The 22,196-nt window shown below is 38.2% G+C and overlaps 1 protein-coding gene across 1 annotated transcript in view; it reads left to right on the forward strand.

Annotated features, from left to right (window-relative positions):
- PREP (prolyl endopeptidase) overlaps positions 1-22,196 on the forward strand; it is an 85,293-nt gene that overhangs the window by 40,570 nt on the left and 22,527 nt on the right. Inside the window, exons 9-10 of the mRNA XM_009093251.4 lie at positions 6,004-6,201; positions 9,816-9,919. Coding sequence (XP_009091499.3) covers positions 6,004-6,201; positions 9,816-9,919 — 302 coding nt within the window. The remainder of the gene's footprint in view (positions 1-6,003; positions 6,202-9,815; positions 9,920-22,196) is intronic.

Raw genomic sequence — 22,196 nt, forward strand, 5'->3', positions numbered from 1 at the left:
GATCCTCTGGTATGACCTACGTGGAAGACATAGCCTGTTCATTTCTGTGTCTTAACTTAGATTCAATTTCATAAAAGCTGCAGTTACAAAAGTAGATTTATTTACAAATAATAAATTCATGATTGAGAATTAAGAATCTCTACCAGTGTCCATCACTGGCATAAAGAAATGTTCCACAAAGTATCATTGTAGTCTTAGAAAGATGCTACAGCTAATACAATCTAACCAAGAAATAAACACACATGCTTACATGATGATGTGAATGTCATTTGGTTTCCTCAACATATTCTTTAAGATAGACTTTTCTATTGGCTTTGACCCTTTCTTTTTCAGGAACTGTTTATAAGTGAGATAATTTGGGAAATAAGAGGGGAAATCAAGCATATTCCTGCAGTGAAGCTGTACACTAACTTCAATTTACAACTGTCAGTGGGGATTTTACACAGGGATGAGGTAAATTTAGGGAAGAAATAAATGACAGCTGTTTTAAAAGGAAATTGAAGAGGGTGCCTCAGAGCATATTGTAATGTAATGAGGCTAATTTCCTTCCCTTTGGGGTTTGTTTATCAAGTGTTAGTTTTAATTTTCAGGGAGTCTAAAATAAAACCGCAGGAGTGATTCACATCTGACATTGAACTTGTGCTTTAAATGACCACACAGCTGCAAGAAGCCTGCTGAATGAAAGGCAGCTATGAGACTGTAACTGCAGACTGACCATAACAGACCTGCAATCCTAGTTCTTAAGGCACAGGATAAACCTGCTGGGTTTAGAAGGTTACATGATTTATTTTGAGAATTGTTACACCCCGCATTGCACCCAGAGTGCTCAGTACTGGTAGAGCAGGGCATCTGGAGAGCAGCAGTTAGTATCCAGCCCTTTCCTTGTGGCAATGAAAAGCAGATCTCCTGCATAAGGGGAACTGAGGAGTAAGACAAATTCCTGAATGCGTTGTAGATGAGATGGGGATCTTGAACAGTTCCTTGAATCTCAGTTGGCCATTTAACAAGCAGAGGCAAAGCTAGCAGTGCTCCCTGTACCTTGTACACATCTGCACACCTAAACTCAATGCATGTAAAATGCTTCCCTTCCCTCAGCTACACTTCCCAAGTGGAAAATAGTATTTTTCTTTATACCTTTAACCTGGTAACTAATTCATAAATGTGTGGGAGATGGGGAGGTGAGTTACTGCAGCTGAAATTTGTGGTTTGGTGCCATAGTGAAGCCAGGAGGGAAAGTCTGGAAGGAGCACCAAATCCTTGACTTGTTGAAATGGTTGAAGTGGCAGGCTGCCACTGAGAATGGGGTCTCAGTGAGAAGATAGATGCTTTATATGGTGAGGTCTTGTCAACATTTACTCACACATTTCAGAATATTCATGTTTTATTCTGTAAATTGCCCATGCTTTACCTGCAAGTCTACTCATAAGTATCCTTGAGTGATGGTTACAGGTCATTCTAGTTGAGATCAGCATTGGTACCTCTTAATCTGCAGAGATTTTGAAGTTTATGGTCACTGTCTGTGATGAACAAAAAGACTGCCATGACCTTCCAGGTCTGTCTTGCAGCTACAGCTTTGGTGTCCATTGAAATCCATTAATTATTCTCACTCAACAAAACGTGTGTTGAGTAGACACAGAAGCACAGTGCACATCAAGTAACTCAGCAGTTCCTGCTGAAGCTCTGTGCCTGCTTGGCTCCTCTAGTGTGGTGTGTTCTCCATCAGCATTTCAGCCTGCCTCTGTCAAAGCACGTTTGTTCATTCAGACACTTAACATGCTGTAGTTAGTGCTGCAGAAAGGAAAGGTCAAAACTGTTTTAAGTCATTAAGGTTAGCAGCACAGATGTTTAGTGTGAGGATTCAACCCTGTTTTTCACTGAAACTGTTTCAAAAAGTTGTTCGTAGCAACATTGCAGGTGCCAAGTTAGCAGCTTTGTGACTAATGACAGCTGTCAAAATAAAAAAAATGGTTTTTGGAAAGTAGCAGTACCTGAATTTCTGGAAGGTTGAACTAGAAGTTCTCGACACAGTTGAGCTCAGTTTTCTAGGCCTTGTTAAAAATTGCATCTCCTCTAGCCCAATTTAGCTATTGAAGAATTGTGTGTAACCTACTGTCGTCACCAGAGTGGTCACTGTAGTCTTCAGAGAGAGCAGTACCAAGGATAACTCTTCACTCCTGCTTTCACTACTTAGGACTGCCTCCAAGTGTGTTCATCTCTCTCTGATGCCTGAAGCAAGAAGCTCAGGTTGGAGAAGGCAACCTCTTAGTGTTTATTGTATATTAATATAAATCCTGTGCCTGATGGATGTTGGAAGTAGGTAGGTTGATAAATTTAGATGTATCCCAGAGAGTAACTGCTCTGTTCATTGGTATTAAAATAAATTGAAAATAAATTGACCTATATATTGGAGAGGTTTTGGATAGTTAGCTTTTTAAAAACAATCACTTGTGTATATGCAAGTGCTCAGCAAGCAATTCACGGTATCCCAGAATGGGGTGTCCAAAATAAATGGTTCATTTGCACTCTAAAGTTGCTTATTTCTTCTCCCCATTTGTCTATAAAGGGTGCCTACAGCAATGGTGTCACGCTTAGACAAGAGATTTGAAATCACAGAGTCTTACAAGTTCCTCTGTAGGAAATACAGAGGCATGCAGGATGCATCCTTTACTGCACGAGCAAAACCAAAAGGTTGTCTGCTAATGCTGCACACCCAACAGTATCTGTGGTTCTCAGTGCTGAGCATGGGAATAACAGAGACTCAAAGCTTGAAGTCAAAAATAGCTCTTGTTAATAATTCAGCATCGTTTTAGCTTGCTGTGTATATGTGTTGGCTCTTAGTGTCTTCTTTTACTTCCGTTCTTTCAAGTCTGCTTCGGTGTTTTGCTCTATTTTGATTTTTGCATTTCTTTGTAGCTGCCATTACTGTAAGTTTTGGAGGCAGTTAGCAATGCACCCAACCCAGTTATAATACAGGTACTGTACACAGAAACTGTGTTCCTAAATTTCATGGAATGTTTTAAAAACGTCTTGCATTGGCTTCTCATCTGTTATCTCCACCTGAGAGCATCTAATTTGTAAACCAAAGAAGTGATGGAGAGTTGATATTGCTGCTTCCTAGGCAAGTTCCTTAGTAGCTCAAATTCCCACATAAGCCAACAGCCTTTCTCCTGCGCAATTGAATCTTTCTAATAAAAAGAGTAATACCTCTTCATAAATATATAAGTCAAAGTAATAATGAACATCAGCTCTTAAAGAAAAAATCCATTGAACTGAATTGTTTATTCAAATAATTAGTGAGGAATTAAAGCATCACGACAATGCAATTTTAAAGTAAAAATCCCTTAATTTTCTTTGTTGAGGCAAAGTTATATACATTTGAGGTTGATCTGAGAGTGTTTATAATCCATTTTGTGACATTTTTTTCAAGAAATTTTGAGAGTTAAGCTGGACATTTTAATTATAGATGTGGTTAAGAATACCAGAGGAGTTCATGGGATCTCCTGCTCACTGCAGAGGCAGTAATTCTGCATGTAAAAAAAGGTGTGTTGCTGTTGGGATGCTAACTTTTAAATTCATATTTTGTATGAATTTCATAAACCACATAAAAATGTTGGAAAATTTGTGCAGTGACAATGTAAAAAGTATTTTAAATTACTACATATTCTCCTTGTGTATACAGCCAAGAGTGATTCTCTATTTCAAAATATGTAATTGAATAGAACTACTAACTTAGGTTTATTATGTTCTCCAGCCTCACTTGAGAAATTTTAGCCACCCTAGACCTAAAATTACTCATCTATTATTACACTAATTTATAAACAGTGTTATTTTATGCTGTACCTTACTAATTCAGGTCATGGCTAAAATTTCAGTTAGTGTTCTCCAGGGCTTTGGTTAGAAAATTCCCAGATTTAGACCAGAAGCTCATGAGGGTGTTGGAAAGTTTGAGGGTAAAAAAGTGTGAATGGTGGTGTTTGAGAAGAGAGGAGTAGTAAAGCTTTATTTAGGTGTTTATGAAACATGATTTCACATGTCTAGAAAGGCAAGTGTTACTTGTCTTTCTAGACCTGTGAAGGACCAGTATATTTCACTGGTCCTTCAGAAACAAGCTAAAAGTATTTGAAGGTCTTTGAGCTCTAGGGGATCATGACAGACCTGAACTGCTTTCAGAATAAGAAGTTTTGACCTTCAATGCCTAAAACTTGTTGCCCTTTATGAAAGGGGCACCACAAACAACTCAGGACTTTTATTCTGGAAGTTGAATATGCAAAGATGGATTTATAAGACTGTCTTCTTTACAGCTCTGTGAATCCAAATTATTTAGTTTTATAGGACTTGGAGGAAACTAGAAAGAGCTGTTAAGATATGAATAACATAAAATGGCATAAAACAGAAATTCCGTCAATTTTTATATGCTTATACTCTGGGTTTTTTTCCTCCAATGTTGTAACATTAAACTCTCCATCTCACAGTGCTGCTTTGGCATTACAGTGTACCCCTGTCTGTCCTACCTAAAATTTCTTGCTCATTTGGTTCATCTCCTAATTCTTTGCTTCCAGCAGAAAAAAAGCAATTTTCCAACACTGGTATTTTGCCCATGATTTAGATTTTCAGTCTGCATTGTCAGAGAAGAAGTTGTATAAATGTAGATGGAAGAGAATTAGAATCACCTCCTCATCTAGTCTTACAAACAAATAAAAATGTCCCACATTACCTCCTTCAGGATACTTTCTTTGATTTTTAACTTTGCTTGTATTTTGTCTTGCTTATATTCAATTTGTGAATAAATGAGAAGTTAAAATACTTTTGTTGCAAAATAATTTCTTAAATGACAGAAATATTGAGCAAGATTAAGATGTTTTAATCTTTCTCCTGTCTGTATGAGTAAATAAATAGACTTGTCTCTAGAGATCCAAAGCCAATGACACAGGAGACAGGAGAGAATATGTTACATTAAATATCATGGGTGAACTGAGCTCCAACGAGTTTCTGCACTTTATAGGCTATAGAGATGGAGATTGAAGTGAGATAGTCAGTAGAACCACAGAGATTTTTAGAAATGACAGCCCAGTTATTTTATTTTAATTGGTTTTAGTTTTTTTTAAGTCCAATTGAAAAATTAGCATGCCATGAAATAAAGGTTCACATATGTCTAGTAGTTATTCCAAGGAACGAACTCAGGATGGGAGAAGTTCTGTAGAGCAGAAGCTCTCATTCCTGCACAGCTGCACAGACACAGTGGGACTAGAACTAGGACTGCCAGGAGAGACATAAAGGCAGTGAACCTCTGCAGAGGGATTTGTTCCTGGATCCTTCTGCTGGATTGAGTTCACTGTGCTGCATCCTGCTCCTGTTACCTTACAGTCTCAAGAATGCTGTTTAGCAACATTAGCATCTTGAATAAGCACGTGGGCTTTTTTTAATGGCATGATGAGATTATCACCCCAGAATAACCCTTTTTTACCCAGTAGGGCTTGCTTGCAAAAATACTCTCCTGATTACTTCAGCAATAGAACCAAGAGAAATAATAACATCTAGGTTCTATACCTCAATGTGCATTACAGGACCATGTCTTTTTTCCTTACGAGTTTAGTTTGAGTATAAATCATAATGATTGTTTTGATTTTCATGACTTTCCATAAGTATTGCTGGCAAAGATAAATGTTTTGCTTGGGTTATGCATTGAAATCTGTGATATTTAAGAGCAGTATTGATCTATAAATATCCTAAATGCATAAGCATATTGATTAAGCAATTCTTTATTCCTGTGTCTGCATAAATTAACTTTAAGCAGCATGGTTAATGCATTTCCAGAGAACGTCAGACTTTAGTTTGGGTTCATTTACAAAGATTTAAGAGTTAAAGACAGTGTGTGTCAGAAATTTTGCTGCATGCATTTAGGTATGCTAAATGCACAGGTTCAGAGTATGTCTGATTGTTTTCTTTCTTACTTTTTTAAATTGTATTTTCTGTGGCTTTGTTTTTCTTTTCCATGCTGTGCAGAATGGGTTGCTTGTGTGAGGTCCAATTTCCTGGTTTTGTGCTACCTGCATGATGTGAAGAATATCCTGCAGCTTCATGACCTAGCCACTGGTGCACACCTCAAGACTTTTCCCCTAGAAGTTGGTAGTATTGTGGGATATAGTGGCCAAAAGAAGGACACTGAAATATTCTACCAGTTTACTTCCTTTTTATCTCCAGGTAAGATTTTTTTTTGTCTCATGTTATTGTTCCTTTTCCCAAAAACAGTGTCTTTCTCGTTTTCTGTAGTTTAGTAGTTATTTGGCATATTGGTATGAAACTGCTTCCACCCATGTTAACAGTGTCTCTGCACATAAAACTGTATCAGTCTGTGATCCATCAAGCCTAAATTATGTGCCTGTCTCAAGTATTTGAGATGCCTGCATTAAGACCTAAGAGCGACTTGTACTGGAGATAAAATTGTAGCATTCTCACAGTTCTTGCTTCATACAGCAGGACAGAAGGTGAAAAATTCAGTAAAAGTTAATTGTTAATGTGTTTAATGTGATTTTTAATCACAGTTTTAAAGAACTGTGATTAAAGACTTTTTAAAAGTCACAGAAATTGTTCTCTGATAGTTTTATCATTCATTTATGCATGGCCTTATTTGAGCATCCTTACTGTCTGTCCTTAGAGTATTTGGTGTTGTTGGATTGCTGTAGGAATCATCTTTGTACAGTCCTGCAAAGCTGGAGCTGTCCAAAGCATTACATAATACAGGTGTGGCAAAACAGTAAATATTCTAGGATTTTGCATAGGAAGGGAGTTTCACAGTACACAGTTGTCAATCTAGTATATGACAAGAAAATACTATTCACTCTTTTTTTTTTTCTTTCTGTATGGCCCAGACAATCTTTACCTAATGCAAGACAGGATTCAAATATGAAGGGTCAGATAGGTTTCAGCATCTTTATCTTCTTCCATGGTTTTGCATCATAAGGGGGTAAAAAATGTGCTTATAGCATCTGACCTATGTTTTTGCTTGTTTCAGTTAGAGCACAGCAACATTACATTGCTAAATCACTGTAAAGTACTTTAGATAGGTTTGCTGGTTTTGCTAGAAAGGAGTATGTCAAATTATCAAAATTAGGTTTCAATCTTAGCAGATAAGAAATGTGATGAATTGTCTATTGTCTTACTGTTTGCATTAGCAGAAATATGATCTATTTGATATGATCTATTTGATACGCTCTATTTTCAGTTCTTCTTTTAAACAACATCCAGATTGTTGCAGCCATTGGAGCTGGAGGAGAGCTTGAGCACACTCATGCATTTATCTCTAATTTTGTCCAGCTTGATGGTTCATAGTTGACTTGCCCACACTGTGGGCCAGAAGTTGCCAGTTTTACAGGCTTGCACCATTCATCTCAGCTGATCCAAGAGAGTCTCTGCAGCTGCTAAAAATGTATAGGGGAAGAGCCCAGATCTGTTTTAGTCTATGGCTTTCCAGCTGGCCAGCAATAGCTTCTCTCACTGCCTGGTGGTTGCTTAGGCAGATTATTTTTCTCCTTCTCATTGATTCCTGTAGCATCTACAAAGAATTCACTATGGCATAGCTCTGTTAACTGGGGCAGAGTAACCTGGAATAAAAAGGGGAGGTAAGAAATGTGGGTAGATTGTATGAGGATAAGGAAGGAATGAGAAAAGCAGACCAGAGAGGTAATTTTTAGGTTGGTTTATTTTAGTTTGTGTGCAACCTCTGTTCACCTCATCAGTGGAATAATCATACAAAAGGTATGGGGCTGATCCTTGGTTAACCTAAATATTCCTGCTTTACTATCAATATAATTTGCACCTGTATTATGTTGGGCTATTCTTTTTTTTCTATTGAAAAACAAATTAACATACTCGTGTTTAATACCTACAACAAAAGTAATAATAACGATGTATATGACATAATGAGTAAAGGAGTTCTAAACCCATTTATGCTGACACAATAAAATAATTACTGTTATTCCCTGAAAAATATGGTTATCCCTGCTGTCCACTCTGGTCGGATGCCTAGGTGACCACTGGCATTTTGCATTTATTTAGTACCTAGCAAAACAGTTAAAAATGCTACAGTTTTTTTATATTAACTGCTGTGACATTAAAAATACAACAGAACAAGAGATGCAGTAGCAGGAGTTGAATTGCATATTAGTGTAACATTAGGTTGATTTGCTCTGGAAATGCAGTCTGTGACTGTGCTTGTTCTTCATCATTGTGGTTTGCTAAGATGTGGGAATTCTGCTCTGTGTGCAGTGTTTGCCAGTACATTGCCCAGCTTGGGCAGCTGCCTGTGTGTCAAACAGCTGCTCTGCTGTTGCTGCCTGGAGGGCTTTACACTGAACTTCCACATCATTTTCTGGATCCCGATCTTTAAGGGAAATGCTGCCTTAATGCTGGTTTGGACCTATGAACCTGATTAGGTTTGCTGTGTCATTTTGTGATAAATAAAAAATAATCCCAGCAAACTAGGGTAGTCCTACTTTTAGCCCCCTGTTAATTCACTGTTATGGAAAAAGGCTTTATCAATCGCTAGAAATGTTTGTTTACATCTGCATTTGTTTACCAATCTCTGTCTTCTGATTTTCCAGTCTATAAAACTAACTTAAAGAGGCAATTCCCTGGTATCAGATAAGTTTCCTCATTATTTCATGTTTTAGTCAGTATGAATTTTATAGTTATGATCTCTGTAGTAATTATTTTTATTTCCTGAATGTATCTATAATGCACACAATACGTCAGGATTTCAATCAAGACCTGTCCACCTTGGTTAACTTTATTATATTGAGGATCCCAGTAGAGTGCTTACTGCCATACCTTTTGCTGTTCTTTTCCCTCATATATGTTCCAAATTTTGCAGGGACCAGCTTGTTTTAAAGGAGAAAAACAAAGAGTAATTAACACTCAAGTTAGTTTATGTATCACATGTATCTGTAGTACAGGCATGAATATTAGGATTTTATAGTATGTAACCAGTGTGCAAACATAGTCATCTTGTATGACACATACTCAAATGTTTTTAGGGTTGAATGACAGGAAATATGTTTTATAGTTTAAATGCAAAATTATTCTTGGTTAATTGCACATCTGTGTAGTGTCTAAATAGCTGCATTCCCTGAGATTCAGCTTCTGCTGCAACCTAGAAGTTCTATACTATTTATAGACATAAGTTTTCTCATGAGCACAATACTTTGGAAATCATACATACAACTCAAGTGAAGTTGTCTTCAAACTTGCAGGATCAAGATGTAAGAAAAGCTACTCAAGACCAGATTTTATTCAGTTCCATAGGTAACCTGTGCTAGTCTGCCGCAAGTTCAAGTGGATGTTTAGGTCTTTCTGTTATCCAGCAGGGGCCATTTGAATTTTAATTTCAAATATTTTATCATAAGGAGAAAATTGTTGACCTGAGTGAAATTCTTGATGTATTTACTCTCAGTCTGGTGTAAAAGGGATGTTTTAAATTTGACTTTATATTTCTTTCTTCTAACATTATTGTTTTTAATAAGTCCTTCCTAATTTGATGTGAATGGGTTTTTTCCCCTATTTTGCTTAGCCCCCCTGGCTTTGTGTGAGTGGTGAGAATTATTTTTCTGCACAGAAAGCCTTTGCACCCTCCTTAGATGAAATGCATACACGTAAATGTTAAATTGTATAACAAATGAAAAAATGTGTCAAAAACTACTGATAAACCCTGCTGAATTACCTTTCCCAGTCATGACTCCATCACAGTGCCTAAACTGGCATCTTTTTAATGATGGCTGTATACTAAGCTAACAAGCTTGCATTTGTATTCTATATTTTAGGTATTATATATCACTGTGATCTGACCAAAGAGGAACTGGAGCCAAGAGTTTTCCGAGAAGTGACTGTTAAAGGATTTGATCCTTCAGTTTACCAGACAATTCAGGTAATAAACATGAACCCTGCTGTCTTGCTCTAATCACCTATACAAGAGCTCAAGACAACTGAGCTATTGGTGAGGAGGCTTGCTTTAGAACTATGCTTTGGTTTTGAGCTGGCTGCTACTGTAGGTGCTCCAAAGGCTCAGACCAGTATCTTAGTGTGGTAGCATGGAGACTCCTTTGGAGGTGCCTGTTACACATAGTGAAGGTAATAAGAATTAGCTAAATTTAAGGTTTATAAAGTTAAGATAAATTACTTTAGTGGAAAACAGGGTAAGCTACAGTTTAACAGGGTTCTTCATAGACAACTGCTTTGACCTCATAACAAGTGTTGTTACTAAAAAGACTATACAAAATACACATTTTAAGTAGTAAATGATCTTTCTACTACAGCTTACAGGTTTGGTAAGACCCTGATAAAGTACTAGGCCCTGGTCAGGACTTCTAAGACAGGTATGGAACTTGTAGGGAGAGTTCATGGAAATTTGTTGAAATCATAGAATCATTTAAAAAGACATTTTAAGAGCAAATCCAACCATAAACCTAATATTGCCAAGTCATCACAAAATGTGTCACTAAGTGCCCATGTATTTGTCTTTTAAAAACATCCAGCATTAGTGACTCAACTGAAATCATTAGGAGTCTAGAAAAACAGTCAGTATATTGGGATGCTTAGCATATTTAAGACCTGCAATTTATAGAACAAATATTGGAGGGTGGATTCATTTTTTTATATGTAGGTTGTTTCCATCTTCTGACTAAGAGTAAGAATAGAATAGAGGCTTTTTCTTTCTATAGACAAAGGCATAACAAAATCTAGTGCCAAAAGTGGAACTTAAATAAGCTTAGCCTGCAAAAATGTGAAATTATGTATAAGGTAAGCAACATAAAGCCATGTGACAGCACAGCTTGGAGTCTTTGAAAAGAGATTAGATACTTCTTTTAATATCTTATTTTTAATTTTGCCTCTGACACATGCCACAGCACATTCTCTAAAAGCGTAAAGGCAGTACTATGTGTACATGAGGTGGTTGTAAACAGTCCCATCTGTTTGTCTCTGCATCTCCAGACAGTGGTAGAGAACAATTTGCTGGAAATGTTCTCACAGAGAATGCATTTTTGCTGCTTCACTCAAATTCATTAAAGGTCTTCCTCAGGATAACTTTAGGGCAGAGTGAGCTGGATCAAAAAAAGAAAACTGCATTCTCTTTAGGAAAGAACTTGTTACAATTGTAATGCTGCCATCAAACCCAGAAGGATAATAATGAAACACAAATACCCGTGTAATTAAAAAGAGTATAGAAGAGGTTGCTGTAAATTAGAGATAATGTATTTTTCTAGTAAATCAAATTGTATAAAATAAATGTCTGGAAAAATAAAATCTCGTTTTACACTTAAATCAATTGCATGCTAAATTAAGATACAGTAGAACAGTAGTAGAAATAATTTCGAGGCAGAAGCATGCTGTTGCTATTCCCTTGGAAACCTTCACTTTGTAAAGCAGTGGCAGAGGTTCCCTGCTAGGCTGTAATGTGGTGGAAGTCAGTATCACTGTTTCTGGTTTTCTCCTTTCTCAGCTTCTGCTCAGTTCCAGCTCTAGGGAAATGTGACCTGTGTACTTACACTGGGATCAGTGCTTATAAAGAGCACTCTTGGCTCACCAGTCATCCAGTTTTGCCTTATACCAACAAATTATCTCAGTATGGCAACCTCTTGGAATGATATCTTTCATTCAGATCCATGGAGAAATCTCAGCTGAGCTGTGAAAAAAGCTGTTTGTCAAGGCCAGGGCTGGGACTGCCTGCTCAAGTTTGTAGTAACTGAGCCTGTCAGTGCTGCATAGGTCATATGGACTTCAGTCTTTGTTTCCATTTGTGTAGTCACACTTAGAGCCTTGATGATGCTTCTGCTTGGAGGAGGGAAAGGGGATGGAACGGTATCAAAGCAGGGTGTAAAAGGCTGTCAACCTAAATGAATACATAGCCATTTCAAAATACAGCCAGCACTGCAGAGAGCTTTGAAAAAAAATCAAAATAAGAATGCAAGAAATATACTGAAAGTAGGCAAACCCTGATTATTATAGGAGAATGAACAATGCTGCAGAATCTATTTAATAATTTTAATTTCTATCAGAATTACGAAGCAGTAAAGGATAATGCTGATGACTGTCCTAATCCATGTCTTTAATGAAGGGCAGGTCTCCTGCCAAGGTTCTTTCTTTATTCTCATATACCTGAAGAAATACCTACTAATACTAACAATCTTCCCAGCTTTGCTGTGTAGCATATATGAAACTGTAATGAGTTGTTCTTTAAAAGTCTTTGAAAGAAGGGTCAAGATTTGAACTGGAATGTAAGGTGTCACGTGTATATGAAACCTGAATTAATGGCAATTGGAAAATTGCCACAATCTGGTTTTGGTCTTTCAGATCCAATCTACAGTATTTGGTATATGTTGCAAAGTGCAAGGGTAGACTAGTAATAAAGTTTACTACACTAAGAAAATTTGTGGTAGAGCTGCTGCTTTTTTTGTACCTAGGGTTAAGATCTTATCCTTTTACAGCCCAAACTAAGAGCAAATTAGCCTACTTGCATCGAAGGGAGAGCTGTGTCAACACACCTGTATTTTGCACCAGGGTGGGAGAATGTTTGTAAGTTATTGGCTCCATGTGACACCCTGCAAGTACAGTGTAGTTTATTGTGCTGCAGCTGATACTTATGTCCTTACCTTGAAAGACTCTGTGACCTTCATGAAAAAGTCAAACAGTTTAAAATGCTTCCTACACATAAAAGAATTTATCCTGGCTGCTTTTGTTAAATGACACATTAAATTGTATTAATTACTCTTCCTCTGCCAACCACTTCTTGAAATTTGTTTTTTCTTCCCTGCGTACTTCCATCTATCACAATGACAGACTTTTCAGGAAATAGCCTGGGATGGGCTTTACAGAAGGAAAAAACACTTTTACATGAACTTAAAGGCAGCACTTGCCCTAAGATGTTTGCTGTGTTAGTAACTCAACTGTTGCTTTAAATAAAAGCATTTTATTTAAATAAAAGTATTTTATCTCTGTAAAGTTGCCAACTATGTTCTTATATGCCTCTCCATGTTAGCACCTCACAGTGACACTTAATCATGGATAAACAGTCTTCTGGTGTGGCTCACAGCACACCTACTTTTAGGCTGATGTGTAGGCTTTTAAGTATTAAAATTGCAACAATAAAAATGCTGATTGGCTCCTTTTACCATTCTTTGAATACCCTCCATTATTTAAAATACTTTGAGATGGACCAAAAATAGATGTTGCTATTGACAGACGCACTTTGGATTAGCTCTTGCAAAAGGTGAAATTCATAACACAACTTGGTTTTTCAACTTAGTTTGATTAAAAAAGCAGCTGCTGTTTAGGTATTGCAGCACAGATGCAAGAAGCAGAGGTCTTAAAAAAGATATTTTTCTTTGTCCTGGAATGAACTTCCACCTTTCTTTTGCAGAAATTACTTTTGCAGGAGAAGTAATTTTCATGAGAATTTTATTCTTTTCTTGCTCACTTTCACTTCCATCACCAAGCTGTTGCAGTACTGATTTCAAGTTATGAGGCATTGGTAGGGAAAATTTGTCTACAGTCATACTCATTCCAAGTGGAACTTTATACCATACAGTTTGGCACAGTGATTAATCTCTGCTTCAGGAAAATACAACACTGAGAGAAGATGAGTCAGGCTTGAGATTGACTGGCAGAGAAACTTGTGCACAGCACCTGCCCATGCTATTCCTGGATCTTGCTGTTGCTGGTGGTATCATTCCATGAGCATTAGATTCCCTCATTAATATAAAAATAACAGAGGAAAACAGTGTCCTCTGAATACTGTAGTAAGCTCAACCTGCTAAGCAATACAAGAGCTGATACTATAATTAATCTCTCTTTTTTTCAGTGTGGTTATAGAGATGATCTTAACATAGTTTTTTTTCCCTTACCCACATTTATATCATAGAATCAAAGAATGGTTTGAGTTGAAAGGATTTCAAAGATGATCTAGTTCCAACCCCACTGCCGTGGGCAGAGACATCTTTGGCTAGACCAGGTTGCTCAAAGTTCTATCCATCCTGGCATTGAACACTTGCAAGGATCATGCATCCACATCTTCTCTGGGCAATCTGTTCCAGTGTCTCACTGCCCTCACAGTAAAGAATTTATTCATAATTCCTTATCTAGACTTTCTGTCCTGCAGTTTAAGCCCATTTCCTTTTTTCTATTTCAATATGCCCTTGTAAAAAGTTCCTCTCCACTTCTTTTATAGGACCCTCTTAGGTACTGGAAATCCACAATTAGGCTACCCCAGAGCCTTCTCCTGAGCAACCCCAACTTTCTCAGCCTGTCTTCATAGGAGAGGTGCTCCAGCCCTCTGATCATCTTCTTGTGTCCCCTTGGGCCTGCTCTGACATGTCAGTGTCCTGCATATGTTGGGCACCCCAGAGCTGGTTGGGCACCCCACTCCAGGTGGGGCCTCACCAGAGTGGGGACCTGCTGGCCATGCTTCTTTGGATGCAGCCCTGGACACAGTTGGCTTTCTGAGCTGTGAGTGCACATTGGCTGGGACACATTGAGTGTCTGGTCTGCCAACACCCCAAGTTTCTCTGCAGGGCTGCTCTCAGTCCGCTTCCACCCAGCCTGTATTTGTGCTTGGGATTGTGTCAATCCAAGTGCAGGAATTTACACTTGGCCTTGTTGAACTTCATGAAGTTCACACAGTCCCACCTCTCAAGCCTGCCATGGTCCCTCTAGTTAACGTCCCTTCCCTCCGGCATGTCCACTGCACTGCACAGCTTACTGCCAACAAACTTGCTGAGGATACTCTCAATCCACTGTCCATTTTGCTGACAAAGGTGTTGCTAACCCCATTGACCAGAACTTGTGTGTGACTTTCTATATTAATAGATCATTGTAAGTTGTAAGATCATTTAAATCTATCTGCTGAGACAAAGCACTCTCATACCAGAGAGCTGAAGGCATGTACTTGGAACTGATTCTGAGCAGAGACAAGTAGTTTTCCCCTTTTCTACAGAGGAGTAAGTAATTTTGGCATAATTTTCATCCCTCTCCTAAGAATCCATCACAACCAAAAAGGGATTGATTTGGAAGAGTTGAATGACTTCATTTCTTCTCACAGTATTTGGGGTTTGAATCCTGCCTTGATCTCATGGGATGGGAGGATAGAATTAATGCTTGGGGGAAACAAGTGTCTTGTTGTTGTTTGTTTCTATTTTATCCCTTTTATTTCCTTGAGGTTTTGTATTGCAGTAAGGAAGAAAATGAGTTCAAAAAGCTTTGGACAATACTTTCAGGCACGTGGTGTGACTCTTGGGGGTGGTCCTCTGCAGGGCTAGGAGTTGGACTCAATGATGCTTGTGGGTCCCTTCCAACTAAGCATATTCTGTGATTCTGTGAAACATTGGTGGGAAGAAGGAATGTGACAAACACCACAGTTTTAGTGCTTGCCACAGTATGGCAGACACCTGCTCTCTTGCAGAGGTGAAATAAGCTTTGAGCCACTTCTTTCAGAGCTCCCAGGAAGGAGTTTGAAAGCTTTGGCTCTGATCTCACCTAGTGCTTTGGCACCAAGGCACCAGTCTCACTCTGGAGGACATCAACAAAATCACAGTGACAACTGTGACAGCATTGGCAGGTTGCCTGTGGAATATAGTATCTTACACCTTTGGCATGTGATTGTTACAAACACCACATCAGTCTGCCATTACCTCTTCTGATTCGAGGTCAGTGAAGAAACACTGAAACACTGAAAATGTAGTGCTCTAGTTTAAAAGCCCTTCTAGTTCTTGAAAGCCAAGAGATTGTATATTAATTATGTTAAATATTTGCAGCCACATTACACTCATTTTTAAGTGAGGAAATTGTCAGAATCAAGAACTTTACATCTAGATAGAGTATCAAGAGATGGATTTCCTATGATGACCTTAAATGCTCTTGAACTTTGAAATCCATATGCCCGAGTAGCAGAATAGTAGTTGGCTCTACATCCATTATAATTTAAGTAGCCCCATCCAATGCAATTCAGATATTCCTTAGGTATCTAGAGTAGGAACCAATCTATTACATATAAGAGGATGAAGTGATAGACTTTGCATTGCTTTCTTCACCAATCCAGTTCAAATCCTGTTTTAAGGTCTAAATGTCTGGATTTGTTCTATCCCCTTCTTATATACCCTGGGGATTGATGCATAGTTTAGGAAGTTGGGAGCTTTTGTTTAGCAGAATGCAGAACAATGGAAATGTGGTTTGGGATGCAAGGGAGTGAAAAACTTCTCTTAGGAAAAGTTAGCACACTACTGACAACACAATGTGGGAACTAATACTAAAATATTTTTTAAAAATATCCTCTGAGTTCATTTGTATTGTCATATGGGTTTTGAGATTAGGTAGTTCCACAGTTTTAATAGTAAATTGTTTATTTTTCTGTTGAGTGTGTAGGGAGCTGGAGAGCTTCTTAAAATGGAAGCGTCTGTAGAACCTTCATGCTCTAGACTTTATAAAAACCTTCATTTGTTTCAAGCATGCAAGAGAAGTGATTGCTTAGTAGTTTAACTAAAGCTCATTATTAAATACTTTTCCTGCACCTTACTCAATAGAACTTTTGCTTGAACTTGCAGTGGTTTGTTTTCCACTAGTTTTCTAGTTTCTAGGTTTGTTTTCTAGCGAAGGGAGATGTTAGTTGGCTTACTTAATCCCAAGCTGCATTCGACACTCTCTCAGAATTCCTTAAAACACAAGGTGAAATAGCACGGACTGAAACAGACCTGTAAGCGTTAAACGTAGTGTTTATAGTGAATTGAATTCCTCTTTGCACCCAGGAATTTTAAATAAGAGCTTAAGGAATTGTAGTGGAGCTTAAAGGATTGCCTCACATGTCTTAAATGATTGCATTGTTGATTGTAAATAAAAAATAATTTTGATTTTTATAGTAAATGGGAAGATGCCTTTTGCTATCAAAAAGATTTAAAAAATCTTTCACTCAGGCATGTTAAATAAACACACATGTTGAAGTCTTCAGGAATCTCAATAGGTAGATTCCTTGCTGATATAGAGATATTAAAATGATAATGTTGTAGTAAAAATACTTGGGGTTTGTCTTCTTTCTAAAAAGTCACTGAAGAATTTCTTCCCTTCTGCTTTTCCTGGAACTTTCATATTCACTCCTCTGATTGAACTCACCTCCACTAATTAATCATGAACACATTGCTATTTTAATTAACTCTCTTACTCACAGGGTAAGTAAGAATTCTGTTTAATGTTCCTCAGTGGGAATCTACTTCCAACTTTTCTTCTCCCATTTGTATAGGCTTATCAGTGTTATTTCTCAAAGGTAGTGAATATTATTAACTTCATTCTACAGGAACAGAAACATTCAGGATGAAATTTGTTCATGGCTTCACATTGATGAGGTGTTGCTCTGGGGATATGGTTTGCTGTTCTAATGGCAGTGGTTTGCTGATCCTCAGAGTTGAGTTTTCAGATGTGGATTGAAAACGTAATCAAGATGGTTATTAAAATCTTACCCAAATAGTTCAGAGAACTTCAGCATCAATAAAATGATGATATGTCTAATAGTAATAAAGGCTGACAGCACAGTCTTTTGATCATTATAGTGTTTGTGTGTCTTGTATAGTGGAGATTGAAAGGCCAATACTATACATGATAGAGGATCAAACACAGAAGGCTCCACAGAAAAAAAATGCTCTAAAGCCTCTTTGTAGCTGTTTAATTCTTGCTTAAACCAAGTAGTCCTAAAAATGGGAAATTTCAGCATAGTCCTCTACAGAAAGAAAAAAGTGATAGCTGCCCCTTTTCTCACTAAGAGGATAAATGTCAAACTTAGGCATGCCAGCATTGTTCAGAATGAGAATGCTCCTCTTCAGAATGGGAATATTTCTGTCCATCTGCCCACCCATCATTTTGCCTCATGGAGCCTGGCTGGTGGGGTGGGGTTTAATTGTGATGATAATGCTGTATTGAGGACAGATTGCTTTGGGACCACAATCATAAGTTTGATTCAGCTGGCAAAAGATCATTAGATGACTGCAGTTGTCAGTCATCACTGGTGTAGGCCAGCATTCGAGTCACTGACCTAGCAGGGAGACACACTGACTGCCTTTACTAGGCCTCCAAGAAAACCAGACTTTTCTGGTTGTATTTTTCAGTACTGTACTAGCAGTGTCATCTAAGTGCATTTAATAGACATTAGGTTTCCTAGGAAGGGGATTTACTCTTAGGAAGAGTTATATACCCAGGTATGTAGCTGTCTGTGCCATAGGACAGTGTTTAAATTCAAACAAATTTCCAGAACAGTAGCAATTATAGTAGTTTATTTGTTAGTGAGGCTCATCTTGAAAATAAAATGTTGTGCACTCTGTTAATAGGTGTTTTCACATCTGTGTTATGCATATGGGCAAGTTTTAAAAATGTTTTCTTTGGTTTTAACATGTAAATGTTTAATACTTAAATTTTTAAAAAATTTTCTCAAGCTTAACTAATACAGATCTGTAATGCAAGTAGTGGATTTTTGAATATATCTCTGTTCTCACCAGCTGTTCCTGTCCATTTTGTTAAGTGTATAAACTCCCTGGATGGCCTTCACATTTCTCAGTTTCATGGTTTTATGAAAGGCAAAAGGCTGTGAGAAGGGAGGCGCTTGTTCTGTTTTTAAGTCTGTCTTCTTCACTTTTGCTTTTGAAGCTTCTCTTCTTGAAATCATATAAAATCTGTATAAGAACAATCTCAGAAGCTCATCTTATCTATTTGAGTCCCAGGATACTGGCTTTTCCTTCGAGAAGAGAGGAACCAGCTTCTGCTGCCCAGCAGGTGCCTGCAGCTGTGAACAGAAAAACCTGTAGCAGAGCTGCTGTAATAAACAAGGGGCAAAAAGACTGGGAAAAAGAAGAAAGTATCATGGCAGAATGTGTTTGGATGTGGTGGTGACATGGGCATGACTGAGCAGGTGTGGGCACTATGGCAGGTCACTTCTGCCTGTACCCATTCCTGCCTGGTTTCTGTCTGCCTTGTGTTTAAAAGCCTTCACACTCCCTAGGCTATCTGTCCCAGGTTCTCACTGAGTTTCCTGTTAAAAAGCTTTTGCAGGGTATAAGGATACACCACCTAAAGGTCTCGCCTGAATTCCCTTCTTGAGTTTGAAATGCATTTCTTTGTGTCCCTCACTGCCATGAACGGCTCATGCAATTGCTTCTCTTTAGGTTACAGCCAACTTCTGCAGATTTAAAGACTGACACTGTGTGTCCCTCCATTTTATTTTCCTTTTGACTAAAAACAATCAAAACAAAAGAAAAATCTGCACTCTGTTCAGTTTCTCTATTGGATTGTATTTCCTGGCCTCTTATCACCCTGCATCCTCTTCCTGGAATCCGTTTAGATGCTCAGCATATGGTATGCCATGTTTTCAGCTGAACACAACACTCCAGCTGAGGCTTTGCAAATGTGAATGCAACAGGAGGGGTTACTTCATAACACACTGTGGGTGAGAATTTGGTTTATATGTCCTCATGGAGGGTTTGCCTTTTCCCTAACAATTCATTGTTCAAGTTCAGTTTGGCATGTGTACATCTCCAAGATACTTTTCTAAATTTTTAGTGAGTTGTTCGCTGTTCTATATGTGATTGCATCTGTCAGGTTATATAGTATACTATATTTATATAGTATATATAGTTATATATATATACTATGTTTATAGTATATCCTTGCTGGATTGCATTTTACTATTTCAGGTAGTTTTGGCTTCTCTTTGTTACTCCTTCCAAAAAGGACTCCCTTGTCCCCTCTTTTCTGCAGTGTCTCCATGTTTCCTGGTAGCAATTAAGCTTCACCACAACTCCATACTCCCATTTAAATACTTAACAGTGGATGCATGTCTCATTCTGAATAGTGTCTCTGTAGGCAGCTGGGGAACTGGAGTGTTTTCAGAATAGCCATGGCTCTGGCAGAGCTGGGAAGTTTGTATTTCAGACTTGCAGGCCCCTGGGCACACACAAGTTCATGACTAGTTTATGCAGTTATTTATTAGGTTTGGCGTGCAGCTGTTACAAAGAGGTTTAAGGAGGTGAGGGCAGCTGGCAGAGAACAAATTAGAAGGTTGTTTTCATTTACTTGCTTGGTTACTGCAGGACTTCAGAGTCTTAATCATGGGCCACATTCAGCAGTGTGCTGGACAGCATGGAAATGCAGACCATCACAGTGCCCTTACCAACCACAGCTTGAAGCAGAACAGAGAAATAAATTACATTTGGAAGATTGATAATGATAGCTATGCATTAACTACCTAAAGGAGACAAAACCAAATTAGAACTGCTAAAAAAATGCAGATAAACTCTTGATATATACATACACATGTAATCACTGCAGCCCAATAAAATTATACTTGCTGTCTTCATCCAGAGTCAAAACTGCTTGGTGGATTAGGGTTTTTCTTGTTGTTAATTAACATTCATCGTCATGGTGGAAAGCAGATTAACAGAGTTGAGAGTGGAAAACAACAGTTTCAGGTGTTGGTGAGATCTTACATATATATATGGAAGATGAAAACCTCTGAAAAATGATTTTGGGTACCCAACTTGACATCTGTAAACATGGTATGATTCTTTAAGGAAGAGAGAGCAGAGCCCTCTGAAGTTTCCTGGCCTTTGAGAGTCATGAACAAAGCTTCTTGGCCATGTAAGCAAATGCATGGATCCTCTTGAGGCTTTGGCACAAGCTGACACTTTACATCCCCATTGTCAAAACTGAATTTTCTCTGTGCAGGAATTTTTGGGGATGAGCTTACAGGTGAATATTGAGCACCCTGAACTGTGTAGATGCCCCTACATTAGGGAGAAAATCCAACAGTAGTTGTGTCATTTTCCTGAAGCTTGTAAACACTCAGCCCTGAGGCTATGTTGAGATGACCAAGAAAGTTTGAAGCAAGATGGAGTCAAAACCACGGAAGGTGAATTAGCTAGTTACTAGTGAATGTTAGTTAGCTAGTAACTAGCTAGTTTGAGTGAATGCATCTCTATCATCTCTCAGCATGTTGGATTAGGTGTGTGCATCTACCACATCATAAAACTGTAAATAAGAAGTTATTGTGAAGTAGCTTGCAAAAAAGTAAGTTCTTCCTCTTGCTTACCCCATGGTAAGTTACATCTATGTTTTTGTTCTTAGTGTGTTTCTCATTACAATTTGAACTGATTTCCAGCATGGTAAAAATGAATAGTGTTTATTTTCTAATGCCTACACACTACTGCAGTGAGTTGTCTCTTGTCAGAGCACTTTACTCGGAAAGCTACAGTTTACAAGGAAAGCTTGATTTAATGAAAGAAAATGGACTAGCCAGCAGCTGTTATTTATGATTTTATTCATAATGGTGTGCTACTTCCATCAAGACACCCCTTTGTTTGTCTCATGCTATATTGCTTCACAGTAGTACATTTCCTGAATGTATAAACATAGAGGTAATTCAGAAAAGAGACTGAACTTAAAAAGGCCCCTGGGACATTTTTCTGTTTAACATGACTACAGTGGATATTTAAATGAAAAGGTAAATTTATCTGTCTCATATCTGTCTGTCTCTACACTGTACACTAAGTCATCTTCAAGGCAAATTGATGAAAGAAGAGGAATAACTGTACTTGGCAGATTCTAATTATTCTGCTGCAGGAAGCTCTGAGATTGCACTGAAAGGGGAAAAGGATAAACAGAAGAGGCAAGAAGCCTCTCTCCGGAACTAGATGGTGTGTGGGGATCTCATTGAATCCCATTTACCACTACTGCTTTATATAAGGGGGATGATACCTTTTAACTTACATCGAAAAGAGTGATTTAAAAGCAGTTTCTGCCATGCCAGTCTTGCACGATTTCTCATCTTTCACCTGTATTTTTCTCTTGTCTTCCCCTGCATCCTCCCACCACCCTGTGAGATACCTCCTTGCAGTTAGGCAGCTGAACCTAGTAGCAAGGAGACATTTCCTCTAAAAGACTATCTCCTGGCATTTTGCCTCTGTCAGCATGAGTCTGCTTTTTGTGCCGGTGGGTGGGTGGGTGGTGAAACAATTCCTCTGAGTGGTTTCTTGATTATTTTCATAGTGCTTTTGCAAATGTCTGTGGTGGGTGTCCTTCTTTCTGGGTTTTACCTGCATGAATTTTTACTGTACTGAGTTACTTTGGCCCCTCTCCAGCTCAGTGTTAAGCAAGCATTGCAGCCCACACAGAATTGCTTTGAA

This window comes from Serinus canaria, chromosome 3 (genome assembly GCF_022539315.1).
Source record: "Serinus canaria isolate serCan28SL12 chromosome 3, serCan2020, whole genome shotgun sequence".
NCBI classification, from domain to species: Eukaryota; Metazoa; Chordata; class Aves; order Passeriformes; family Fringillidae; genus Serinus; species Serinus canaria.